The sequence below is a fragment of the Paroedura picta genome, chromosome 5 (assembly GCF_049243985.1).
Source record: "Paroedura picta isolate Pp20150507F chromosome 5, Ppicta_v3.0, whole genome shotgun sequence".
Classification (NCBI taxonomy): Eukaryota; Metazoa; Chordata; class Lepidosauria; order Squamata; family Gekkonidae; genus Paroedura; species Paroedura picta.
Genome location: NC_135373.1, coordinates 126764849 through 126792455, shown reverse-complemented (window position 1 = coordinate 126792455; position 27607 = coordinate 126764849). Strand labels below are relative to the sequence as shown.

The window sequence follows — 27607 nt, the reverse complement described above, 5'->3', positions numbered from 1 at the left end:
GTGTTTGTGTGTGTGTTTGCTGTCTTGCAGGCCCCGCTCAGGTGGAAAGGCAGCATGAAAACATTCTGAATAAAATAAATTAATGCCGGCAGCAGCTGGATCGGGCCGAGGCCTCCAGTTTAAATCAGGGCTGGGGTGCTGTGCGGCGGAAGTTTGGCAGTGGTAGCACCTTAGCTTCCAGGAGAGGTGGTGAGCACGATTCGGCGTACGGTGCGTAGGCGGCTGGGTGGGCTCGCAGATCAGAAGAGCATGAGTAAGAGCATTAATGAGTCACGCCTGGAGAGCGGGCTCTGCTCCTGCCAATTAGACGCCCGAGCAACGCGAATCCCCTTTCTGCTCGTCCTCTGAACCCGGCACGACAGCCGGAGAGCCTTGCTTGTCCTATTCCACACTTCCGCCCACCCTTCGCGAGACGACGTCGCCCCGGTTTGTAGCTCTTTTGTACTTAATTAGCAAAGGCCCCTGCGCAAAATGTTAGAGGGTGCTTTTCGCCGTTTTGCGACTCTTGAGTGTCTGTAACGAAACGGCAGGGAACCGAAAAGTGGGAATCCTGTGTTGAGTGTCACCTCTTCTCTCACCTGGCTAGCGGAACTGCAAATAAAGTGGAAAGTGAAAAAAACGTCCTTAACTCTGAGAGACGTTGAGCCGTTCACAGGAACCCATGAAGCTGCCTTAGGCAGAATCCGACCCTTGGTCCACCACGGTCAGTATTGTGCAATCAGGTTGGCAGTAGAGCCCCGGGTGCTCAGGCCGAGAGAGGTCTGACCCATCGCCTGTTAACCCGGTCCCTTTACCTGGAGGTGCTAGGGCGGAACATGGCACCTTCTGCATACCAGCTGGTTCTCTACCACTGAGGCACAGCCCCCCCCCCCCCGACCAGTCCTACATCACAGGGTTGATGATGTCATCCGTTCAGTCGTGCCCGACCCTCGGCAATTCCACGGGAAAATCTCCACCACGTGCCCCTGTCTCTGACTGCTTCTTTTAGTTGGTTCATGGTCATCCCTGTGTCGGCTTTGATCGTGTCGAGCCAGCGGATCCTTTGGCGACCACGTTCCCTTTTGCCGCTGACCGTGCCGAGCATTAATGATTTTTCTAGCGAGTCTGATCGCATGATGTGTCCAAAGTAAGTGAGCTTCAGCCGTAATATCTTCCCTTCCAATGACATAGTTGGTTTGCTCCTCTCTAAAACCGTCTTGTTGGTACCTTTGGCTGTCCGTGGGATTCGCAGCCTTCGTCTCCAACACCATAATTCGAAAGCATCTCTTCTCCTCCTGTCTTCCTTCTTCGGGGTCCAGCTTTTGCATCCGTAGCTTGTTATGGGTTACTAGGGAAAGAGCCCATTGTAATTCCAATACAATGGGCGCTAGAATGGGAAGGGAAGGGTAGCAAGCAGAAAGGGCAGCAAGAAGAAAAGGAGCTAACCTTACCGGAGGCATCGTTGAGGGCTGGCGGGCGGCAGGAGCGGCGGCGGGGCATCCTGGGCTGGGTGGAGGCGGCGGCGGCGGCTAGCTGGAGGCGGCGGCGGCCATTTGCGGAGGTCTGCGATGTTCGTCGGCGGCCATTTTCGGCGTCAGCGGCTGGCTGACGGCAGCGGCGGGGGATATTCCCGGCCATTTTCGGCCATTGTTCTCGTCGGTGCCTGGCTGGCTGGCTGCGGCTGCGGCTAGCTGGCGGGGGCAGCGGCTGGCTTGCGGCGGCAGCCATTTTCGGCGGCATCGGCGGCTGGCTGGCGGCGGCGAGGGCTGGCTGTCGGCGGCAGCGGGTGGCTAGCGGCGGCGAGGGCTGGCTGGCGGCGGCAGCGGCTGGCTGGTGGATGGCTTGCGTCGTTGGCGGCTGGCTGGCGGCGGCGGCGGCCATTTTTGTAGGTCCGTGGGAAGAACGGACGGGAGTCCCCGGCAGCCGCACGCTGGCCGGCCGCTGGGGGCTCCCTGGGCGGCGGCCTGACGCGGCGAGAGGCGCTTCGCGCCTCTCGCCGCGTCAGGCCGCCGCCCAGGGAGCCCCCAGCGGCCGGCCAGCGTGCGGCTGCCGGGGACTCAGTAGCCGGCGGCCTGACGCGGCGGGAGGCGCTTCGCGCCTCCGGCCGCGTCAGGCCGCCGGGCAGGGAGCACCCGCCAGCCGCGCTACGCGCGGCTGGCGGATGCTCCCTTGCCAGCGGCCTGACCCCTCGGGAGGCGCTTCGCGCCTCCCGAGGCGTCAGGCCGCCAGCCAAGGAGCAACTGCGAGCCGCGCTGTGCGCGGCTCGCAGTTGCTTCGGCAAGGAATTGGAGGGACCAATCGGCAGGCGCTTTGCGCCTGCCGATTGGTCCCTCCAATAGTCTGTCCGGGGGAAGGGGCCAATCGGCACCCTTCCTCATCCCGGACACAGCCCGCCTTCCAAGGGCTTACTCTTTTATTTAGTCCGTGGCGCCCGCGGCGCCACGGGCGGTGTACAGATTGTCACAGGGTTATTGTGAGGCTAAAAGGGAGAGGTAGCCCTGAGCACATAAACAGAACTGGAAAATTGCCTGGAATATTTTCCTGCCCCCAGGACTTTGGGCCCCGAGCACACTGAGAAAGGGGCCACTGTGGCGAGGGAATTCCTTTTGTTGACAGACTGTCTGTGGCCAGGAACCCGCCAGAGCCTGAACGACCTTCCTTCCATCGGGCTGGCTTCAAATTGTGCTCGTAGAGAATGAAAACCAACAGCTTTGTGAAGAACCGAGGAAAATCGGTAACCGATTACGACTTCAGGCAGGTCGGCTCTATCGATCCGATGCTGTGGAATCCGTGGCCCCACCCGAGGTCTCCTCCGACGCCGGCTTAAAAAGACAATGGTCAAGAGCAAATCCGGTCTCGATTAGATCAGCCCACAGCCAAGACGTGCAGGATATTTGGAACTGGCAAAAGCTGCAAAGCAGCCAGGGGGGTCCAACGCTGGCCCAAGCACCGAGCTACCCACAGAGCAGGAGAGCCAGTTGGCCTTTGGGAACTGAGCAGACGCTGCGTTCCGCTCCGGAAGGAGGCTGGGGGTGGCCAGGAATAAATAAAAGGGGCCGATTTCTATGGATGAGCGAGTCTCTCTAGAAGACGGCAGCTGTGGATTCACATCCCCCTCTAGCGTCCACATTGAGCATTCCCAGTGAGAACTGGCCAATGGAGGCCTTCTTTTGCAATGTAGTCCTTGACCAGCACAGGCGACTTGTAATCTCATTAGTGGCGTCTTTGGCTCCAGGAACAGCCAGAGCAGAGCCCTGGCACCTCGCCCTGGGCTAAAATGTTAGGCCTGAGATGGGGGTTCTGCACGACTCGGTTTCCCTCGACCGGTTTTTCGCGCCTGTTGATCTGAATAAAGGGTGACCTCTCACTCGCGCGGGGTCTGTAGCGCGTCCAGCTGCGGTGCTATGTCTGGTCTAGAAAGTGAAGAATTGCGTCGCTCGTGGGCACGGCCCCCCCCCCCGGGTGCTTATAACGTGTACATGGCGAGAGCCTGGCGTGAGTTTTCTGGCACGTACTCCGTGTGCGGTCACGCGTGTCTTTGCCTGCTTTGCCCTGCATAACCAAGTCGCCCGTCTCGGGTCAGGCAGCCTGGGTGCATGGAGCATCGCCCCTCAGGCCATGCTGGTTCCACCGATCCCATGCTGTGACAGGACCTATCCTTGTCTCTCCTCAGTTATTCCAGCCTTCTTAAATTGCCTCCCTCCTTTACCTTCCTAGCCACAGGGTTGCTTCAACCCCTTGATTATTTTGGCTGCCTGTTTTTTGCCCTTTTCACCTTGATAATCCAATTTGGCGAGTGTAGCCGTGCCATGGATTTATGCAAGAACATTATAATACGAGGAGTTATCCCTCCCGGCCCTTTTCTAATAATCCGTAGCATGGAATTAGTCCTCACCCCCCCGAGCTGGTGGTTTTGTTGAGCTGTGACTCTTTTGAGAGATCTGCTTCCTAGCTGGACTTTGCCCACTCAGTCCCCATTGTGTTTGCCAGTGAGAATTGATATATTCTGTTACCTTCGGTGGGTATCATGAGGTTCTCTCCTGAAGTTGCCTTCTACTGGATCAGGGCCCTGGCCCATCAAGGGTGGGCTTGTCTGCTCAGAGGTCTCCAGCGGAGGTTTTCCACATCACCTCTTGCCTGGTCCTTTGAACTGGAGATGCTGGGTTTTGAACCCAGGACCTTCTTCCTGCCAAGCGGAGGCTCTGCCAAGGAGCTCCAGCCCCTCAACTGTTACATTTCACATTCTCCAAAATCCTTATGTTGTGGCTCTAATTGTCATGCGCTGGCCTGTGTAGCCAGTGCCGGTCCTTAGCCATGGGCTCCAGATAGTAGACCAGAACCATGGCTGCCCCAGGAAGTCTAGAACGGTATTTGTATCAGGTGAAGAATTCTGGAATCATAGAGTTGGAAGTGACCTCCTGGGTCCTCTAGTGACTAGTCCAACCCCCTGCATTATGCAGGACACTCCCAACCCTCTCGCTCACCCACTGTCACCTGCCACCCCATTGAACCTTCACAGAATCAGCCTCTCCGTCAGATGGCTCTCCAGCCTCTGTTTAAAAATCTCCAAAGATGGAGAACCCACCACCTCCCGAGGAAGCCTGTTCCACTGAGAAACCGCTCTGATTGTCAGGGACTTCTTCCGGATGTTTAGATGGAATTTCTTTTGAATTAATTTCATCCAATTGGTTCTGGTCCATCCCCCTGGGGCAAGAGAGAACAACTCTGCTCCATCCTCTACATGGCACCCTTTTCAATACTTGAAGATGCTTCTCAGATCCCCTCTCAGTTGTCTCCTCTCCAGGCTAAACAGACCAAGCTCCCCCAATGTTTCCTCAGAAGTAGGTCTGTGTTTCAGAAGGGTCTGGCAGTGCATTTGGGATCGCTCTACTCCCACTCTGTTCCTAGCATTCCACCCCGGAGGCCATGAATCCAGGATGAACAGCTGGGGGAAGGGGGGGGGGAGTTCTCTGTACGAAAAGCAGGAGTAGCAATGCCCTTTTAGCCTCCTTTGTGGTGCTACGGCTGCTTGCACCTGAGCCTCTCCTATCTCCGGTGTATATTTGAAGAGGATTAAGTGGGTATCGCTCACGTCAGTCTGCGTGATCTTTGGCATGCAGCTTTCTCAGGTTGGACCTCCCCAGGGAAACCTGTCGAGCTTCCCCCCCTGCTATTGTTTAGGTGCTGGGTTACGGTCTTTAACAGCTTTTTGTCATAGAATCATAGAGTTAGAAGGGACCACCTAAGTCATCTAGTCCAGCCCCCTGCTCTATGCAGGGGGTTGGACTAGATGACCTGGAGGATTCTATGATTCTAACCCTCTCGCTCACCCGCTGTCACCTGCCACCCCCTTGAACCTTCACAGAATCAGCCTCTCCGTCAGATGGCTCTCCAGCCTCCTGTTTAAAAATCTCCCATGATGGTTCTTCAGTTTTTGTATTTTCAATTTGGCTGAATTGTTTTGCATGCCGCTTTGGGGTGCTGCAGAGATGCCCTCGGCAGATGTGAAAATGAAATCAACTCACTGTAGGGTTCCCCAACCTTTTCAAGCCTGCGGCCACCTTGGGAATTCTCACACAGGCTTCTGGGTGCCACCAAAAATGGCTATTTGCAGGAGGTGGAGCCAACCGCAAAACATCCAGGCATCGTTCAAAGAGTGTCTGAACAAAATTTGAGTCCAGGGGCACCTTTAAGACCAACAGAGCTTTATTCTAGGTGTGAAGTTTTGTGTGCATGCACCGTTCCCCGGGCAATGAAACAGGCCTCATCAGAGTACAAAAATAAGGAGAGAGTAAATTGGCAGTCAATTAGTAAACGGCATCAAGGACATATCTTCATGTATACTAATTTCCTCCTTATATTTGCGCTCTGATAAGGCCTATTTCATTGTCTGAGGAACGGAGCCTGCACCATTGTTGTGCTGCTTCAGACCGACATGACCATACCCCTGAATCTATCGAATCGTGCCTGGTCAGCATTGCAGACAGAACCGCTGGGGTTTTGAAGGTGAGCACAAGCAGCAGTTCAGGGAAGATCCTTGTGCTGTTGCCAAAGAAACTTTTGAAAAATTGCCACGGCCAATCGGGATCCCTGTTGATCCCACCTCTTTCCACCTGCTTTTTAAAAACACCTGCTAGGCACCACGTAGGGGGACCTGCGGTGGACTGCATGGAAAGGCGTCCAGGGGCCTTGTCCGGCAAGGGAGGGTGTTTCCTGTGGCCCTTCCTTCTGCACCCTGACTCTTGGCAGTGGGGAGGGTGGGCTTCACCCTGGAGGATCCTCTTCTCCCGCCTTGGAGCTCGAGAATGGAGCTGAAACCTCGGGTGAGCGACACGGTGACTGTGGGAGTTTTTCTAGCCTGGTGCTTTTTAGAAAGTCACTGTTTATTCTGGAGGGAGGTTTCTCCAACGTTGCCCATTCTCCCTTCCTCAGCAGGAACTTTGACAAGGCCAGTTAATATCTCTTTGATGTGAAATTTAGGGTGCGTGCGTCAGATATGGGTTTGGAATCCGGCATGTGCTTTCCCAGGGGTCTTGCATTAAAGCAGGGTTAGTCAAACCGCGGCTCTCCAGATCTCCGTGGACTACAAATCCCATGAGCCCCTGCCAGCAAGTGCTGGCAGGGGCTCATGGGAATTGTAGTCCACAGAGATCTGGAGGGCCGCAGTTTGACTTACCCCTGCATTAAAGCATCGGCAGGGGGGGGAAAAGGCAGGGGTGTTGTTTGTCGTCCGAGGGGGCGTGTGGGCCTTGTTCCAGAGGCCGAACGAGTGGCAGCTTTTTCTTTGTTCAGGATCGAGCGCTGGGGACATTGGTTTGGGAGCCCAAAAAAGAGGAACAGGAAATGACTTTGTAAGCCGTCACCGTGACTCCCCTCCCCAAAAATGGCAGACAAACCGATTTAATCGACACTTATTCAAGGTGAATCGATCTCTGTTGGTCTTAAAGGTGCGGTCAGACTCAGGTTTTGTTGCGCTGCTTCAGACCAACACGGCTCCCCACCTGAATTCTCATTTTGAATCTGTTAGCCACGTTGGTGGCCCTGATAGGAACCGCAAGGCGAGGGGTGGAGGACAAATTCTGTAAAGAAACATTAAGGCCGTTGTGTGTGAACCGCAGTGTCTCCGTGTCCCGGTGGATTTGCTCACCTGGTATGCTGACCATTGTCCAGCAGAGGGAGCCACAGGCCAGTCGATCCCCCCCCCCCCCCCCCCGGCTGATCTTTGGGGACGAGAAATAGTCTTGCAGGTCTTCCAAAAGTCAAGGCTTTCCAAAGTTAATTTCCAGGGCAGCCTTATTGGTCTCGGGCCAGGTTCGCCTGCTCAGCTGCTGGGAAATCTGCTGGCCCTTTGGCTTGAGTGGCACGAACTCATAATGCTCTCAGGCCCCAAAGCTCCGTGGGAGAAGACAGGCCCCTTGGAGGGAGTGGAGGGGTGGGGGGAGAACGTGCCTCCTTGACCGTGGGCCATATCGGTTCCCAGTATCGGCCCTTCTGGTGACGTCATCCGGGGGTTGTGCGCAGGGCCACGATAAATTAGCCAGCAGCCCCACGCCATGGGGCTGCCCACCATCTCACAGGCTGCCATCAACCTCGGTGGCTCCTTTCCAGCGTCCGGCTGTAAGGCTGAAACTCCTTGCAAGAGGCTCTGAGCACAGCCCAGTTTTCCCAATCCCAGCCCGTTTGGGAGCAAAACTTTCTGCTGAGGGCCCGAGGCGTTAACCTTGGCCAGGACCCTCCGGCTGCTGCCCCTCCGCATCCCTGGCTGTGCTTTGGAGATCAGCTCAGCCAGACTTTCTGAGATGGAGAAATGGGACAGCCGTGCAGGGGCTGCGGCTTTCCATATGCCAGACTGGATGGTGAGTGCGTTGACATTTGGTTCTGTTTAGCGCGCAGTTGGTTGCAGTTCCGCATATGTGTGTGTGTGGCGTGTGGGGTGGGGGGTTATGCTTCGTGCATGAATGCAGGGAGGAAAGTCCGAGACGCTTGTAATATTGCCTGGTGCACCTGGTCTTCCCTGTATGCTCACCTCCCCACAGGCTTGTCAGGTGGCAGCTCGGCTGTCCCACTCCCTCTGTTGAGGCTCTTTCGTTCTAATACACCCTTCTCCGTTGAACCAGACATGAAGGGGAATGGTGCAAGATGCGTTATGTGCCATCAAGTCACGTCCGACTCACGGTGAGCCTCTGAGTTAACAACCTCCACAATATCCTATTGCAAACATCTCCAAAGATGGAGAACCCACCACCTCCCGAGGAAGCCTGTTCCACTGAGGAACCGCTCTAACTGTCAGGAACTTCTTCCGGAGGTTTAGACGGAATTTCTTTTAAATTAATTCAAACAATGCGGTAGGATTAGGGTTACAAAGATTACAGTCTGGCAGGGCAAGGCTAGCCTGGGCTGTGTTCTTCACCCTCCCTCTTGCAGGAATAACAATACATTGCATAAAATGTGCCCATGTATGAAACCTGCACATGGGAAGTCCACTGTTCCTGCTTTGAAGTCCATGATGTTGCATGCATCTGCTTCATGTAACTTTTGCCTAGCGGTTTTCCCCAGTTGATGGTTTTCTCCATCGGTGTCAGACACTGTTTGTGTGAACTTTGGTTTGAGTGCTCATCTGTTCCCTCTAGAATGTAGTTTTGACCTGCTTACCCACAAGGCTAAACCAAAAAAGGAACAAAACCCAACCTTAACAGGTAGGAACTCACGAGTTGAGCTGAACAATAAAAATAATGTAAAGCTTGTTAAATATTTATTATGGTGCACAATTAAAAACAGAATAAAAACTTCTTAAAAACTATACCGAACTAACAGCACATAGAACCAAGGACTAAATGCATTTCGACCCTACCGGGTCTTCCTCAGTGGTCAAGATTATGATAATATACTCTCTCTATATATACATACCTATATAGAACTCTCTATAACAGGGGTAGTCAAACTGCGGCCCTCCAGATGTCCATGGACTACATTTCCCAGGAGCCCTTGCCAGCATTCGCTGGCGAATGCTGGCAAGGGCTCCTGGGAATTGTAGTCCATGGTCATCTGGAGGGCCGCAGTTTGACTACCCCTGCTCTATAATGTATAGCTGAATGGTTCAGTGGGATCTGTAATGTATAAATTTTATCCTTTTTGGAGACCAATTCCTATGTTATGTCCCTAAAGTCACCACTCTTCTCTATCATTAAGTTCTGTACTCAGAGTGTAATCTCATGTGCGTCAGGAAAAGTTCTTTCTGAGAGCTTCTATATAGGTATATTTATATATAGAGTGTATTATTATAATCTTGACCACTGAGGAAAACCCAGAAGGGTCGAAAAGCATTTGGTCCTTGGTTCTATGCGCTGTTAGTTCGGTTTAGTTTTTAAGAAGTTTTTATTCTGCTTTTAATTGTGCACCATAATAAATATTTAACAAGTTCTGCTTACCCACAAGGCCAGTGACCCGGCTGAAACTTGGGAGCAGAACTGACCATCTTCCCTATGCAAGTTTTGACCTCCCCCTTCAACTATTAAGAAATACCAGTTTTTAAAACACACACGCCAGAAGGTTAACTCTTATGTGGCATTCCTAGCTATCCTTTAATGCAGCTTACGTCTTTGGGCCGTGCTTTACAGAGAAGGCCTAATGTTAGGAGGAGTGTAGACATACTGGCACCGTTTCATTCAACCTAGCCACCCTCAACTGTGATTTTCTGGCAGCACTGTTCAATATCTTGGTCCTCTTCTGTCACTTCCCTGCTCATCATAGAGGTCCTGGGTCAGTGGCCAAACACACTATACTTAGGGGTTCAACAAAATTCAACTTTAGGCTGAGAGCCAGCAATCCTTCTCCTAAACCTGGGGCAGGCCAGCGTCAAGAACCCCAAACCTGAATAGCTACCCTGTTTGGTCATGGTTTAAAGCAGGGGTAGCCCAACTGGGGCTCTCCAGCTATCCATGGACTACAATTCCCAGGAACCCCTGGGATTCATGGGAATTGTAGTCCATGGACAGCTGGAGAGCCCCAGTTGGGCCACTCCTGCTTTAAAGGTTTAAGCTAGGTTTTCCAGTGTGTTGCTCATATGCATCATGGTGCCTGCTGGGAGTTTTTAGAAAGTAGGCGGGACCAGATGGGACTTTTGCCCATCAAGACTTCTGATTGGAGATCTGATTGGCTTTGCCTCCTGCAGCCACCATTTTGTGGTATCCATTTTGTGGCTGCGCCAACCACACGGTTTCCGAATTCGAAAGGTGCCCTGCAGGCTCAAAAGAATTAGGGATCCCTAGTTTAAACTTTAAGGTAAAGGTAAAGGTATCCCCTGTGCAAGCACCGAGTCATGTCTGACCCTTGGGGTTATGCCCTCCAGCGTTTTCATGGCAGACTCAATACGGGGTGGTTTGCCAGTGCCTTCCCCAGTCATTACCGTTTACCCCCCCAGCAAGCTGGGTACTCATTTTACCGACCTCGGAAGGAGGGAAGGCTGAGTCGACCTTGATCTGGCTGCTGGGATCGAACTCCCAGCCTCATGGGCAGAGCTTTCAGGCGGCTACCTTACCACTCTGCGCCACAAGAGGCTCCACTTGTTTAAACTTTAGTTTAAAGTTTAAACTTTAGGTAAAGGTAAAGGTATCCCCTGTGCAAGCACCGAGTCATGTCTGACCCTTGGGGTGACGCCCTCCAGCGTTTTCATGGCAGACTCAATACGGGGTGGTTTGCCAGGGCCTTCCCCAGTCATTACCGTTTACCCCCCCAGCAAGCTGGGTACTCATTTCACCGACCTCGGAAGGATGGAAGGCTGAGTCAACCTTGAGCCGGCTGCTGGGATCGAACTCCCAGCCTCATGGGCAGAGCTTTCAGGCGGCTACCTTACCACTCTGCGCCACAAGAGGCTCCACTTGTTTAAACTTTAGTTTAAAGTTTAAACTTTAGGTAAAGGTAAAGGTATCCCCTGTGCAAGCACCGAGTCATGTCTGACCCTTGGGGTGACGCCCTCCAGCGTTTTCATGGCAGACTCAATACGGGGTGGTTTGCCAGTGCCTTCCCCAGTCGTTACCGTTTACCCCCCAGCAAGCTGGGTCCTCATTTTACCGACCTCGGAAGGATGGAAGGCTGAGTCAACCCTGAGCCGGCTGCTGGGATTGAACTCCCAGCCTCATGGGCAGAGCTTTCAGACGGCTGCCTTACCACTCTGCGCCACAAGAAGCTCCACTTTAAACTTTAGTTTAAAGTTTAAACTTTAGCTCCAGACAAAAGTTACCTGTTAGCCCGTTGGCTAAAAGATGGACGCCGTGGTACAGCCTGCAGAGGGAGGGGGTTGGACCATACCATTATATCTCTGGGTTTGGGGTGCCTTGGACATCATTCCAGGAAAAACCTGCGCTAGCCGCGGCTTTAAAAAAATGCACACGCACGTTGTATTCCCTTTGGGCCGGCTGCTAGACAGCCTTATGAAACTCGCCCTCCCATAACCAACCTCTCTAACTTCTGCAGCAGTCGGTGTGTAATGAGCCATGAGCTCAGATTTTGGTCGTGGGCACCACTGGGGGGGGGAGGGGGACGCTCATTAGAAATTTTGGCACCGCCCGGGTTCCCAGGCCCCGAGGAGGAGATTATGTTGTGTAACATTTTGCCTGGGCTGTTAACTCCTCTTTTTTCAGCCGCAGCCCTCTTACTTTCCAGGAGTTATTAATGTAATGGAGTTTTGAGTTTAGCTGCCTGGTCTTGGGCTGAGAGAGTTCCCAGCACAGCTTCTCACTCGCAGGAATGCTTCCCACTCAGATGGAGACGGCAGCAAATGGTGGGCCGGGAGCCGTCGGTCACCGACAGAGACAGTTTTATTTCTCCCACGTTTGTGTGAACCACAACTGAATTCGAGGGGACTGATTGGCAGTTTTGGCAAAGGATTACCCTATGGCTGCATTTGGCTGTGTGACACAGTTTACTAACTTAACAGAATTAACTTTTGCTTTATTTTGCCGCTGAGAGAATGGGACCGGCCCAAGATCATTCAACGCGCTTCCCTGGCCTCAGCGTGGATTTGAAGCCGGGTCTTCCAGACCCCAGGCTGAGACTTTTGACCGTTGCACCCCCCCTGGCTGCCTCATTTACGCCATGATATTGAAAGGGAAAAGCTACCCCAGCTGTGCAACCGGTTGGTTTTCCTGGGGTGGCACTAGGCACCCGGTGCGTTGTGTTTGTAGAAGGGTTTAGTCACTTGCCTGCCCCTCTCTCACCTGCACATTAATGTGCCTAAAGGAATCACAGAATCCTAGAACCATAGAGTTGGAAGGGGCCATACAGGCCATCTAGTCCAACCCCCTGCTCAACGCAGGATTAGCCCTAAGCATCCTAAAGCATCCAAGAAAAGTGTGTATCCAACCTTTGCTTGAAGACTGCCAGTGAGGGGGAGCTCACCACCTCCTTAGGCAGCCTATTCCACTCCTGAACTACTCTGACTATGAAATTTTTTTCCCTGATATCGAGCCTATATCGTTGTACTTGAAGTTTAAACCCATTACTGCGTGTCCTCTCCTCTGCAGCCAGCAGAAACAGCATCCTGCCCTCCTCCAAGTGACAACCTTTCAAATACTTAAACGGAAGAAGCGGTGGAGCCGTTTTCATTGTGTGTTCTGGTCAAGAGGGGGGGGGAAGCATGACCTGGTAGGAATGCAAACAGCGTTCGTTCTGGGCACCCAGGGCCAAAGGGGGCAAACAGAAAAGGACACTCAGGGACCTCCTGGTTCTGGTGGGATGTAATAATGTTACGAAGTGGCGTCAAGGGATTTCGGGGTTTCCTGTACTTTGGGACCTCTCCAGTCCTCACAAAGGGGGAGTGCAGGGCTGGGACCAATGCTCTGCTTCCTCCAGAGACTCTCGAGCATAGCCAAGGGACGAGAGAGGTCATACTGAGCTGTGGTCAGTTGAAGGTGCATAGGAGCTGGCGTGCGCACATGCACACTGCCCTCCGTCAGAACGCACCTGGCATTTTAGCCGCCAGGTGGGCTCTTTCGCCACTCAAAAAGGATTAGCTCAGCAGTTGGCCCTGCAGCCCTGTGAGTGAAAGCATGAGCACATTTGGTGCAAGCAGATGGCTCTTCAAAGAGAGGTGTGACCAGGCTGGGAGCAGCCATTGAGCGCCGGCCAGGAGACGGTGGTCCTCTCTGCCTCTCGCAGCCCCCTCTGGGTCACGTTCTGTGCAAAAAAGCAGGTCAGCCGATAAGCATGGCTTTTGAGGGGGCTGCCCTCCTAGGCCTTACCTGTGCAGTTGTGTAATAGCCAAGGCTTCTTTCAAGCGTTTCTTCCCTTGACCGGCCTGACCGAATTTTCCAGGATGTTTGTCCTCGGGACCGATAGCTGGTGATTCGCATTACCTGGCCGTGGCTGGGCTCAAATTGCCGGAGGGTTTTCTTCCTCGCCTCTCTCAAAGAATCCCAGGACCCCCTGCTGTTTCCTCCTTTGGCTCAGATCCCTGCATGACAAAGGTTAGTTCTCCAGGGGAAGGAGCTTGTTAGGAGCAACACATTCTGCTCCCCTCAAGCATTTCATGGGAGGGGTTTCCCCCCAGCGCTCCCCAGGATTTTCCATATTGTCAGGTCAAAAATCGTTCAAAAAGTCTGGGGAATATGAGGGGACCATGCTTTCAGGCTTTTGTCTAATATATTGCTCTGCTTTGTCTGTCTGTCTGTCTCTCCATCCATCCATCTCTATCATCTGTCTATTGTCTGTTGGTCTATCGATCAGTCTATCTATCTATCGGTCGATTGTATGAATTTAATGACCTCCAAATGTGCCATCTTTAAGAGCCTTGCTCGGGTCTCACTGACTGCTTCCGCCACAGATTCAACCTTTCTTTTGCTAGCTCTTCCGCTTTCCCTGCTTCCTCCAAAAAAGCAACTTTTTTGCTTTAGGATGCTTTGGGCTGATCCTGTGTTGAGCAGAGGGTTGGACTAGATGGCCTGTATGGCCCCTTCCAACTCTATGATTCTGTGATTCCCAGCGTCTTCGTCATTTCCCGTCTACCTTGTCATCTTATGACATGACCCAAGTATGATAGCTAGTTAATGCCCCTTATTGAAAACTCAACCAAGGCATAAAAAAAAAAAGCACTGAACCTTATGCGCCTTAGTTCGAAGTGTCCAAACCAGGGGTAGTCAAACTGCGGCCCTCCAGATGTCCATGGACTACAATTCCCATGCAAATGCTGGCAGGGGGCTCCTGGGAATTGTAGTCCATGGACATCTGGAGGGCCGCAGTTTGACTACCCCTGGTCCAAACATTTGCTCAGGCTAAAAAGAAAACTAGAAAAATGTTGTTAGATATCGGTCCTTTACTTTACAAGCCTGGGTGTAAAGACACATGTCACTTCTGAATGCCAGCTGTCCAAAACTCCTTGGAAGTAGAAATGTAGCACATCAGCCTTTTTTCCCAGCCTCCTCTCAAGTGCCGCTTCCCATGTGTTTGTTAAACCCCACAGAGCTCCCAGTCCTGCGGGGCCTTGCATGGTGCAACCCAAGAGGTGCTTCACCTCCACTTTCCCTAATGCAAAGTTCCGTTTTGAGAGGGAAACTTCCCAACAGTTGTCTCCTTCAGATTTTGATGATCTGCCCCAGTTCTATAAGAGATTCCTTTCAGGTCTTTCAAACCCTTGTGCATCTTGAGAGTTCTTCAGGCACATAGTTGTCTGCAGCGCCCTTGCTTTTTTTGGAGCGGTCGAATTCCCCCTTGATGTCCATGAGCGTCTTGCCTTTGGTCTCCGGGAGGAACTGGAAGATGATGATCCACGCGACTGCCGTGACCCCCATAAAAACCAGGAAGCAGAAGGTCTCCAGGTGGTGGATGAGATGTGGAAAAGCCACCCCGATTAAATACTGCACTCCCCAGAGGAGAACCGAGGTCACTATCAATGCCGCTGGCCTGGACGACTGGGTGAACAGTTCCGCTATGACGGGTAACGTGACCCCAGCCGGCCCGACGGCAAAGCAGATGACGATGAGGAAGATGAACGCCACGTTGCAGTAGGGCAGCCAGAAGAAGTGAGCTTGCAGCGAGAAACTAGCAGTGAGGAGCGCCATCAGCAGCACCATCAGACCGTAGCCCCACAGGAGCAGCTTCCGCCTGCCGAAGCGCTCGATAAAGAAGAAGCAAGCAAGGATGGAAGCGAGGTCGCAGGCCCCAACCCCGAGAATCACGTAGGGCATGAGGTCCTGGTCAAACCCAGCAGTCCGGAACACGTCAAAAGAGTAGAAGTAGATGGCGTTGACCCCGGAGAGCGGCAGCGTAATTGCGAGGAGCATCACTAAGCACACCTGACCTCGGAGAGTGCGGTCTCTGAAGAGCTCCAAGACGCTCATGGTTTTGATTTCCTTCATGGCCGCTTGCTCCTTCAGCAACTCGTCCACTTCTGCTTTGTGGTGTCCAGGGCCCCAGAGTTGCTTCATTGCTTTCAGGCATCCTTCCAAATCTCCTTTCTGGATCAACAGGTACGGTGGTGTCTCCGGGAAGAAGGGGATAGTTATCAGCGGCACCAATCCTGCAATCCCAACGCTGGCCAAGAGGAGTGGCCACAGGGTCTCCGTCCCCAGGAGTTCACGCAAGCCAGCCAGTTGCCCTAGGAACTTCCCCAGGTTTGCAAGAAGACCGCTGGTCGCATTGGTCAGCCCACGGAACTTCCTCGGGGACATTTCTCCCAGGTACTGACCTTGGATGCAGCAGCCCAGCCCTCCGACGAAACCGTACAAGAACCGCCCAAGCAGAATCATCTCAAAAGAACCAGCCAGTTTGCTGGTGCTGATGATGAGTGCCGTGGCCAAGAGGAGAAGGTTGATCGACACGAGACAGTTCCGTTTCCCGTATTTTGAAGATAAGTATCCCGAAAGAGCAGATCCCAGGATTGCGCCAATGCAGAAGACCGAAACTATCATGGACCACAGGATGGTGGAGTTCTGGTCGTCGATGGGCACGTCGTATCTCTCCAGCCACGTGTCGTTGATGAACTTCTTGATGAAGGGGGAAGTGAAGCTGATCGTGGACACTTGGAAGCCAAACATGAAGGTTCCGCTGAAGCCCACGACGATGGCCAACTGGAAGACTTTACGGTGCAGAACTAACTCGGAGCAAAAATTGGCCATCTTCAACCTTGTAGCCTTCACGGCGTTCTGTCACCTGACGGAAGGGTGCTTTGACTCTGGGAAGCACATGCCTCAAAAATCTCATTGATCTCGGTGGGATGACGAGACTTGAGTCCAGCAGCTCTCTGTTAATATCAGCCTGGTGTCAAGTTCGACTTTGTACTGTTTGTTCGACCTCGATTTCTGCGTATGGTCCGTGACGACAAGCCCATCCTGGCCCGAGGAAGTCTCACTTGAGTGCTGTAGTCTAATCCTGTGGGAACTGTCATGTTGTCAGGCACAATTTTAATAGTAGTTTTCTGGGTTTTTTAATTCTCCATTGTCATTGGAGGGGGGCCAAAATGGCTGGCTTGGCTGGCTTGCTTTCTTGGTTGGTCAGTTGGTTGGTTGGCTGGTTGGTTGGATTTTTATACCGCCCTCCCATACGGCTCAGGGTGGTTTACATATAACATCGCGGGGTGATACATGGAACGACCTAAACATATCACATAGTCCAAAATAACACCAACAATAATCCAACAGGACAACTAACCAGAGATTTATGTTCCATTTATACGCCCAGCACAGAACACAGGATCTAACGTGAAAGAGAATTTCCTTTATCGACCCACCAGTTTCTCGCCGTGGCAGCTTTCGGTTGGGCTAGTGTGGGAAATGCCTGGTGCCAATTCCCAAGGGATGATAAGAGAAGGTGGTCCCAGGGTGGAATTTCAGGATTCCCTGCACTTGATTTTCTATTGGACAGGAGCTGCGGAGCACACTGTGTGAAGTGTGCAAATGGGAGATCCACTTTCTGGTTTTGAATTTATGGCCATGTATGCCCCGCCCTATGAGCCTCTTGTGGCGCAGAGTGGTAAGGCAGCAGAAATGCTGTCTGAAGCTGTCTGCCCATGAGTCTGGGAGTTCAATCCCAGCAGCAGGCTCAAGGTTGACTCAGCCTTCCATCCTTCCGAGGTCGGTGAAATGAGTACCCAGCTTGCTGGGGGGTAAACGGTCATGACTGGGGAAGGCACTGGCAAACCACCCCGTATTGAGTCTGCCATGAAAACGCTGGAGGGCGTCACCCCAAGGGTCAGACATGACCCGGTGTTTGCACAGGGGATACCTTTACCTTTACCTTATGCCCCGCCCTGCATTCAACTCCTGCCCTGTAGCCTACCCCCATCTTATGGTTATCACAATCCATGTTGGACATGTGTGTGTCTGCGTAAATTGGAGGAGGGGGAGAGTGCTTTTGAGCGCGCACCACCAAAACATGTCCTGGGTACCCTCTGCCTCTCAAGGCCATTGAGCCAGAAACAACTGTACTTTAGGATCCTTTGGGCTGATCCTGCGTTGAGCAGGGGGTTGGACTAGATGGCCTGTATGGCCCCTTCCAACTCTATGATTCTATGATTCTATGTACCCATCAAAACCCATCAAAACTGGCCAAGAAGCCAAAAGGGGGAAATGCCGGGGGACGGGGGGCTATTTTATTACACCAAGTCCCTACGTGTTTCGTGTCAGCTGAGAAGTCCTTTTCCAACCAAAACTCACCTCCTTAAGAAATGAAAGCATTGCTTGCGTTCCTGGGCCCCATGGGGTCCACAGACAGTTCCGGGGGGCTGGAGGAGGGCATCCGGCTATGGGCTTGCAGAGGACTCCACGGTGCGCTCCCCAACATGTTTTGGCTCCTTGCATTTCAGCGTACTTGTCCTTCCTCGTTCCGTTCTCTTTTCAGGGAGCTGCCCAAACAAGGACAAAGCAGCCAAGCAGGTGCTAAGACTCCTGTTTTGTTCCTCAAATTACTCTTTTCTCCTCCTCCTCCCCCCCCCCCCCCCCCGACTCAGGAGGTCTTGACCCTTCAGAGGACGAGGAAATGGTGAGGAAAAGGTGACCGCTGCACTGGCAAAGGGTGTGTTTTGGGGGGGGGGAGCCCGCCCACCGGCCAATGGAGCCAGTTCAAAGGCCTTCATTCTTTCACTGGCTCATTAGTTTATTCTTTCCAAGGAGCCCAGTTTCTGTTTAAGCAGAATCAGCTGATGTTAAGGGAGGGGAGGGGCAGCGGGGAGGGGGGGGGAGACCCAACCTAAAAGGAGTCTAATTAGCAAGTTAATTATAGCAGACGAGGAAATGTGCCGGTTATATAAATAAGCGATTGTTACACTTAACACGAGGCAGGCCACGGCTGTGAGGTCAGGGGAGTGTTTTTTTTTTCCCCCAAGCAAAATTCAAGGGCGCAAGAGGGGCGAAGGACCAGGTTGTGATGGGGGGGGGCAGGGAAGGCGGGTGCCATACAAAGCCTGTAGAAAGGTCTCATTAAATGTCGGCGGCCCCCTCTCTCTCTGTCTCTCTCTCTCTCTCTCTGCCGAATGGACCGCAGGAGGAAGAGAGCTGGTGAAAACCCGGCCAAGAGGGACGCGTCCTCTTTACCTCCCGCCACCTCCCTCCCGTCCCGCCTCTGCCCCATCTTCCCTCCCCGAGTGAAAAGAGTTGAAACCAGAGCAGGCTGGGTCACTGGTTCGGGGCGGTATAAAGGAATGGCCTGCTGCCTCTCCGGGGGACTGGCGGGGCGGCGGGGAGGGCCGTAGGGAGCGGACAGCGCCATGCCGCACAGGAAGAAGTACCAGGTGAATGGCAACTCGGGGACGAAAGCCCAGGTGAGACAGAACCCCCTCCGCGCTTGTCAGCGGGGGCAGGGAGCGTGCCCTTCTCACTAGCTGTCTTGCCTCGCTTTTGTGGGAGGCAATGGGGACACCCACCTCGCCCTTGACTCCGCTGGCCACGATATCGGGTGCAGACGCCTCAGGCTGGAAAGTGGTGGGGTGCGTCCAAACTGCGCTGTCCTTCCTCGGCCCTTCTCCGTCCCCCACGGCGTGTCCCAGGAGAAGAGGGGGAGACCTGTCAGTGGAAGCGATGCCCCGTCCCCTAGCTGGCCGGGTCTATTCTGCACCTGGATGGATGGAAAGCAGAGAGCACAGGGGAGACCCTGCCAGCTAGGGAATGGTGGAGACCTTTGGGCACAGGGCATGTGCGTGCAAACACCCTCCTATGCCAAATCCAGCTTCTCCCTTCAAAGGTCTGTAACGGTCAAGCTTCCAAGTCGCATGTCCCTACCTGGCGCAGGTGGAAGCAGGCTAGACCCACGAGCCTCAGGATAGCTGTGCATGTTGGCGTCCCAGGGTTTGTCACCTGAGAAACATCTTGCCTGAGAAACAGATGTTTATCTTTGGAGGGGCTCTTGTTTCTTGGGGCAGACCGGCCCTTTTGTAACCGGTATCCTGCCTCATTCTGGCTTTGCAGCGCAAGAGGAGATCCGGTAACGGTAACGGAGATGGTTTGCTGGTGTGCCGTGCGGGAATGTGGGGCGTCTTGAGGGGGGGGGAGTGGCTTGTAGGAGCCCCATGTTGGATGCGCGCCTGGCAGATGTTCCAAAGTCAAAATGGTTTTGGGGCAGCGTGGGAAATGATCGCACGTCCGTACACCTTCCAAGAAAATTCACTAGCCAAGAATTTGGAGTGGTTGACAATATTTGTAGGCTGACTTTCTCACTGGGACTCAAAGCAGTTGACACGAATGCCCAGAATGGGCATCAGAACAGACAAAGCCATAGGATTTGGATTGTGGAAATCTGGCAGCCAACCGGAGGCGAAGAATAAGGATTAACGTGGCAGGTTACAGGAAGCAATATAGGAAGCAATTTACCGCAACAGATGGTACGAAACACACAAGGTCTACCAGCCTGAAATCTTTACTCGAGCTTCTCTCCGAACCCAATTGTTAACACCAAAGCCCTGCTTCGTAGCCGACTTATGGTGACAAGGTAGGACAGCCTTTTACAACCTTGTCACCATGCAGGAGCTCCTAAAATAATTTTTCAGGCTTCGATGAACACCGGAAGTGATGTCAGTTGGCCACACCTCCCTGCCACACCCCCCCCCCCCAGGAAGTGACTTGTTGCTGGAAGTGACCTCATCACTCATGTTAACAAGGAGGACTGGGGGCGGGGAGAGACAGGAGGGAGGCTTAAGGGAAGAGTAAATGTGCAGGGGGTTGGACTAGATCAGAGATAGTCAACCTGTGGCCCTACAGATGTTCATGGACTACAATTCCCATGAGCCCCTGCCAGCAAATGCTGGCAGGGGCTCATGGGAATTGTAATCCATGAACATCTGGAGGGCCACAGGTTGACGACCCCTTGGACTAGATGACTCTGGAGGTCCCTTCCAATTCTATCGTTCAAGTAGCCGGTTCCCTAGCTTACAGCAGGAGGGGAAAGGCCACAGACCCCCCTCCAGAATTCCTTCCAGGGTCACCTCGTCCAACCTCCTGTAGAATCCAGGAACTCACAGCTAACTGCCTACCTACAGTAACCCCAATTTCATGCCCAAGTGATCTCCCACCCCCACCAAAAATCTCCAGAATCCAGAGGAAATTCACCCACCATCCCACAGTGGCAGTCAGCAATTCCCGGAGTATGCCAGAAAGGGCCATGAGAGACAAACATGGGTACATCCCTTCCTGCCCACCCACTCACCTTCTGGCAGGAAGGTGTGGCCAGCTGGCTTCACGTCCAGGTTTACTCGAAGCCCGAAAAGTATTTCAGGTTTAGCCCACAGTCAAAAGGCTGTTCTAGGCATTAAAGGTCAGCCTCGGAAGGTCATAGAATCATAGAGTTGGAAGGGGCCATACAGGCCATCTAGTCCAACCCCCTGCTCAACGCAGGATCACAGAATCATAGAGTTGGAAGGGGCCATACAGGCCATCTAGTCCAACCCCCTGCTCAACGCAGGATCACAGAATCATAGAGTTGGAAGGGGCCATACAGGCCATCTAGTCCAACCCCCTGCTCAACGCAGGATCACAGAATCATAGAGTTGGAAGGGGCCATACAGGCCATCTAGTCCAACCCCCTGCTCAACGCAGGATCACAGAATCCTAGAGTGGGAAGGGGCCATACAGGCCATCTAGTCCAACCCCCTGCTCAACGCAGGATCAGCCCTAAGCATCCTAAAGCATCCAAGAAGCATCACTGGGATGTTTCTCCAGAACTGAGTTTCTAGAAACTCAGCAGCGTGCAGTTAAAATCCAATTTATCTGATTTATCGCAGGGTTGTGGTTTGGACATCTCTGCTTGTTGGCTTGGATCAGTGCTGCCTCGAGTGCAGAGGGGGCGGAAAGGGAGGGTGGCTCATCCTGCCGTTTTTCAAATTGTCTTTAATGATCAACGATACAGCTTTCATGCTTCGATGAACTATTGGGGGCGGCGCAGAAGGGAGGAGACGGCTGCCTGTCCCTCCGTTCTGACCACCTTCTCCAACCTCGTGGGCTTTCTTATGGGGCTGTCGTATGAATGGAAGTTAAGCAGAGCATATGGAGGGGAGGAGCCTCTTGTGGCGCAGAGTGGTAAGGCAGCCGACATGCTGCCTGAAAGCTTTGCCCATGAGGCTGGGAGTTCAATCCCAGCAGCCGGCTCAAGGTTGACTCAGCCTTCCATCCTTCCGAGGTCGGTAAGATGAGGACCCAGCTTGCTTGCTGGGGGGTAAAGGGTAATGACTGGGGAAGGCACTGGCAAACCACCCCGTATTGAGTCTGCCATGAAAACGCTGGAGGGCGTCACCCCAAGGGCCAGACATGACTCGGTGCTTGCACAGGGGATACCTTTACCTTTATGGATGGGAGAGCCCCAAGAGAGCTGTGCAGAGGCAGGCAAGGGCAAATTGCTTCCGTTTGTCTCTGCCCTGTTCTGGGTAGCCCAGGCCAGCCAGATCTCATCAGATCTCAGAAACTAAGTTGGCTGCGACCGACCAGTTCTGAATGCCTCTGCCCTGATCTGGATAGCCCAAACTAGCCTGATCTCATCGGATTTCAGAAGCTGGGTCAGACCTGGTTAATATTTGGACAGGAAATCACCTGGGGATACCAGGGGAGTGACGTGCAGGTGGGCAATGAATGTGCAAGGAAGGGGAAGAAGTAGTTGATTTTTCCTTCCTCAAACTTCTGTCCTGTGCTCGGTGGGAGCTGTGTAGATATAAACACGGGTCCCTATCCTGTCATTACGATCGGTCACCGATCCTGGCTGCTCCGGCGGGTAACTGGAACGGTTAGATGCCCTGCCGCCTTGTGGTGATGGAAAGAATTCAGCTGTTGTCCAGAATGATTGCAGGTTGGGTTTCAAGGAAGTCAGCGTGTGAAAATAGGTGCAGGTGGTTTCAAAGGACAGCATCTGTGTTCCCCCCCCCCAAAAAAAAACCTGAAGAACTAGGCATGCTCTTGAATCTTATAAGGTTACAGTTCTTTAGTTGGGTGGCAGATCTGAGTTCGAATTATGCCAATGCAGGAAACTATTTTTGTATGGTTTTTACAGCATACCTTGCCGCCGGTGCCATGCCCTTTCCTTCCTTGGAAATGACTCATCCCACTTAAAGTGCCACAGCATTTTAAACCATGTGGTTGATTCTGGAGGACATCCGTTTTTGTGCCTTGGAACAATTTCTTACCGAGCTTCTGCGGGGTGTAGCTGTGCTCGTCTGTAGCCACAGAACAAAATGTGAATCCGGAAGCACTTTTGAGGCCGACAAAAGGAAATACTTCTTTACTCAGCGAGTGCTTAAAATGTGGACTCTCCTGCCAGCGTGTAGAGTAGGCCACCTGCTTTCAAAGGTGAATTGGCAGGTTAGCAGAGGAGAGGCCTGTCCGCAGCTATTAGTCATGGTGACTGCGGGACTCCATTGCCTGTGCCAGGGGTAGTCAAACTGCGGCCCTCCAGATGTCCGTGGACTACAATTCCCATGTAGTCCTGGGAATTGTAGTCCTGGGAATTGTAGTCCACGGACATCTGGAGGGCCGCAGTTTGACTACCCCTGGCCTGTGCCTTCAGCTCTGTTGCGTGGTCCCTTGCCTCCCAGGGTCTCAATTCAGCCAGCCAGAACTGTGCTCAGCTTTAAAGAGAAATGTGGGTGAGGGGGAGAACTCTCCCAGGTTTCTTGAAGGAAGTGGAAAGTATTTCAAATTCTCAACATCAGAACCCAATTGTATAATGCCCTTCCCTTTTTCTATACTCTGTGTGTGTGTGTGTGGAGGGGAAGCACAAACACTCTTTGGAGTCCCAGGTTTTTAAGAGTTCTGTTCCGCAGGTCCCAAATAGCGGGGGGGGGGGGGATGTCGGAACCCTTGGATCGGGGCCAAACGGGGCAGATGCAAATGGCAGTGGGTGATCAGTATTTTGCTTGGAGGATGAAGAAGCCAAAGGGACCCAGACGAAAAATCTTGTGTTGAATAATATCTGAATGAAGGGAATCGTCGTGGTATATAAATTAGCATTAATAATTTCAACACCACTAAAAAAGGAAAGGCAGAAATAGAAAGAACAGCATGACAGAAAAGCATCCAAGTACAAGGAACAGATATGCCAGTCTCGTTACAATTGGTTCTGATTTCAACCTCCCGTATCATAAGGCATCACTTATTCATTCAGATTTATCTTTCCCATCTAAACAGTTTTGTATATCTTAATATGAGTATTGTTTTTGCTCTCTAAAAGCACAAATCATGCTTATCTCTGTGTTGCAAGAGGTCCATAAGAGGTTTCCAATCAGTAATAAAGGAAGTTGTTGGCTTTTCTCTGAGGGCATGAAGGAAAGTGTGACCTGTTCAAATTCTCAGTCCAGGCAGCATTTGGTCACAAATAATTGCAGAACAAATCCCTTACTTCCTCCCTTTGTGATATCCTGGTTCCTCTCTTGACAGATCCAGTTTGCTGACCAAAAGCAAGAATTCAACAAGCGTCCCACGAAAATCGGCCGCCGTTCACTGTCCAGATCGATCTCCCAATCGTCAACAGACAGCTACAGCTCCGGTAGGTACCATTCTGCCCTGCCTTTTCCACAAGGTCTTTTCTGCCTCTGAACTGGATGTCTGTCACCGGAGTTGTCCTAGCAAGAGGCCATGGTCTGGTGGCAGAGCCTCTGCTTGGCATGCAGAAGGTCCCAGGTTCAATCCCCGGCACCTCCAACTAAAAGGATCAGGCAGGAGAAGATGGGAAAGACTTTGAAAAGAGGCCCTGGCTCAGTGGCAGAGGTTGTGCTTGGCATGCAGAAGGTCCCAGGTTCAATCCCCGGCACCTCCAATTAAAAGGATCAGGCAGGAGGAGATGGGAAATTGTCACCCAAGACTCTGGAAAGATGCTGCCAGTCTGAGTAATCGCTACTGACCACGATGGAACAAGGGCTAGATTCAGTAGAAGCTTCATCTGTCTATGTGCTGGAGCAAGATAGGTAGCTGTATTAGCCTGTTTGTGTAGTGGTTAGGAGTGCGGAGAGCCAGTTTGGTGTAGTGGTTAGGAGTGCAGACTTCTAATCTGGCATGCCGGGTTCGATTCTGCGCTCCCCCACATGCAGCCAGCTGGGTGACCTTGGGCTCGCCACGGCACTGATAAAACTGTGCCTTGGAACAATTTCTTACCGAGCTTCTGTGGGGTGTAGCTGTGCTCGTCTGTAGCCGCAGAACAAAATGTGAATCCGGAAGCACTTTTGAGGCCGACAAAAGGAAATATTTCTTTACTCAGTGGGTGCTTAAAATGTGGACTCTCCTGCCAGCGTGTAGAGTCGGCTACCTGCTTTCAAAGGTGAATTGTCAGGTTAGCAGAGGAGAGGCCCGTCTGCAGCTATTAGTCATGGTGACTGCGGGACTCCATCGCCTGTGCCAGGGGTAGTCAAACTGCGGCCCTCCAGATGTCCGTGGACTACAAACTCCTCCGCACTGCGTGAGGTTTGTCTGTGGATTACCTGTTTATGAAAACGACATTGTACACACCACTGGTTACTTAAATTTTTAGTGAACGATGATTAAATTTTTCTCAGGGCATTTGAATGCCTACTCATTCCTCTGACCCTGGGAAAGAGAGAGGCTCGACCACTAAACGTGAATGTGTTCAAGGCCTCTGGGTTGTAAGTTGTCCTTAGAGATGGCAGAAGTCCAGAGTCACACTGGACAAAATGCTCCAGTTCTTCAACAGGTTGGACTTCTACTCACCCCCATCTTGGGGAAGGCGCAGTAATGGGTTTAAACTTCAAGTACAATGATATAGGCTAGATATCAGGAAAACAATTTTCATAGTCAGAGTAGTTCAGCAGTGGAATAGCTGACTAAGGAGGTGGTGAGCTCCCCCTCACTGGCAGTCTTCAAGCAAAGGTTGGATACACACTTTTCTAGGATGCTTTAGGATGCTGAGGGCTGATCCTGCGTTGAGCAGGGGGTTGGACTAGATGGCCCATCTGGCCCCTTCCAACTCTATGATTCTATGAAGGGGGGGGTCTTCCTATTGCTCACGTCCAACTTATATTCTATCCCATTCCTTCCTCCAGTGTCCACTAGGTGGTGCTAGCAAGTCACATCTAGAGTCGAGTCCCGTGTAGCCCCTCCGAAACTCACACGCCACCCCTCCAGTTATCGTCCCAGGGAGAGCATTCATCCCCTCACAGACCCAGAACCCGGTACGGCGAAAAGAGCATCAGGCCGCTTATGGATGATGCCACGCTCCATAATGCTGGGTGACCTCCCGTGGACTCTCCACTGGATATAATGGAGGAATGGGGGCACCCTCTTTGGGGGCACCTCGAAATGGACCCCTTGGACCAGTCATTTTGAAAAGAGCCATGCACTGAAGAAGAAGAAGAAGAAGAAGAAGAGTTGGTTCTTATATGCCGCTTTTCCCTACCCGAAGGGGGCTCAAAGCGGCTTACAGTCGCCTTCCTTTTCCTCTACCCACAACAGACACCCTGTGGGGTGAGACTGAGAAAGCCCTGATATTCTTGCTCGGTCAGAACAGCTTTATCAGTGCTGTGACTAGCCCAAGGTCACCCAGCTGGCTGCATGTGGGGGAGGGCAGAATCGAGCCTGGCATGCCAGATTAGAAGTCCGCACTCCTAACCACCACACCAAACTGGGGGGGAATGCACTTCCTGGATGCGTTGGGAAATGTTGCAGCTGGCATGAGTCGTGCCGGTTTAAGCCCACAGATGCATTTCAGCCAGACTGTGCTACTTGGCCTCCAGGCAAGATCTGGAATTGCCCGAGGGGTGCCCAGAAGGCCAGGTGAGCTGCATAGAACCAGGGAGCCACGGTGACCAAAGGTGCCCCTGCCGGCTCTGAGTGCCTCTCGGGAGCCCATCCCGTCCCCCGGCTGCCCCCGGCCAGGGAAGTCCGCCGACCTGACCCGGTCGGGATGGCCCCCGGTTCCATCTGGTCTTTGGAATGCCGGGTCACAATGACAGACTGTGACTCGGCTGCCTTCCCAGAGCAGGACTGATTTGCCCGCAAGGTCCGGCAGGATCTCTGGCCGCTGCCCGGAGGGCCCTTCCCAGTGGCGGAGAAGAGCTCTGTGCGGAGGCGATGGCCCGGCTAGAGGCCCACGCCGTTGATTCGGAAGGCAACTGCAGTCATCCTTTGTTGACTCAGTACTCGTCACGGTTGGACCCGGACTCCTTCCTGACGCGCTCTCGGCTTCTGAGTAAGCCCAAAACCCCATTTGCCTTTTTAGCTCCCGGGTCACCCTGCTGACACGTGTTCAGTGTCTGGTCTGCTAAGAGCCCTCCGAATTCGAGGGCCAGTCGATTCAGGGCAGACAGAAGAAGATTCTCCATTAAGCAGTGAGTGGTGGAAATGTGGAATGCGGTCCCAAAGGCCGTTCTCTTGGGTGCAAGCCTCGAAAGGGGGCTGGACAGATTCATGAAGGAGAGGAACTCCAGAGGAACTGTGGGGCAGGAGGCTGGACTGGAGGGCCCTCCCTGGCCTGACCCAGCAGGGCTCTTCTGACGTCCTTAGGAAGGCCTCAACCTTCATTTATCTTTATCATTATATTGATATTGTTATTGTTATATTGATACTGATGCTGTTCCATGTAAATGTTCTGAAATGTTTTCTGTAAACTGCCCAGAGCTGTAGGGAAGGGTGGTATGTATAAATAAAAATAAATAAACAGACAAACAAACCTCTCTGGCCCTCCAGAGAAACTGATTTGCCTCTGAGTGAGGCGGGATGCTGTGCTAAAGAGGCCCTCATTGGTCTGGTCCAGCAGGGCTCTCCTGAGATTCCTTTTACCTGCCTGCCTGCCCGATTCTGGGGCCTCGTCCTCAAGTTCTGCTCCAGAATCACTGCTGACTGCCTCTAACTCTGCTGACTAATAGGCGTTAAATCTGCATGCTCATTTGGCAAATTGTGCCTTTTAATCTGTTCTACTGTTGATGACTTGGTTTCCGCTTTGTGCCCCGTCTTAAGGCCCAGTGGGCAAAAGATCCTGGTCCTGCTTCTTTGGGTGCCTGCCCAGGGTAGCATAGCGGCCCTAAACACCTGCCTTCCTCCTCCTCCAGCCGCCTCCTACACGGACAGCTCCGATGATGAGACCTCCCCCCGGGACAAGCAGCAGAAGAACTCCAAGGGCAGCAGCGACTTCTGCGTGAAGAACATCAAGCAGGCCGAATTCGGACGCCGGGAAGTCGAAATCGCCGAACAGGGTAAGGCAGGTGGGGCCAGGGTGGGCG

The 27607-nt window shown here is 52.7% G+C and overlaps 1 protein-coding gene, 1 long non-coding RNA gene and 1 pseudogene across 4 annotated transcripts in view; 1 reads left to right on the top strand and 2 right to left on the bottom strand.

Moving 5' to 3' along the window:
- Positions 1–27607, top strand: part of AHCYL2 (adenosylhomocysteinase like 2) — a 98562-nt gene that overhangs the window by 47730 nt on the left and 23225 nt on the right. For 2 of the 3 annotated variants that reach the window (XM_077340413.1, XM_077340414.1), the window contains exons 2-3: positions 23817–23925; positions 27437–27580. In XM_077340413.1, coding sequence (XP_077196528.1) covers positions 23817–23925; positions 27437–27580 — 253 coding nt within the window. Of the gene's footprint in view, positions 1–23816; positions 23926–26374; positions 26578–27436; positions 27581–27607 lie in introns of those variants that run through there. The other variant, XM_077340415.1, reaches the window with a different exon arrangement.
- LOC143838678 (solute carrier family 2, facilitated glucose transporter member 11 pseudogene) lies at positions 14260–16648 on the bottom strand (annotated as a pseudogene).
- Positions 17726–19312, bottom strand: LOC143838680 (uncharacterized). The gene is made up of 3 exons (XR_013231443.1): positions 19185–19312; positions 18830–19020; positions 17726–17812 (listed from the first exon to the last, which is right to left on the bottom strand). It is a non-coding gene; the product is annotated as an uncharacterized LOC143838680 (long non-coding RNA).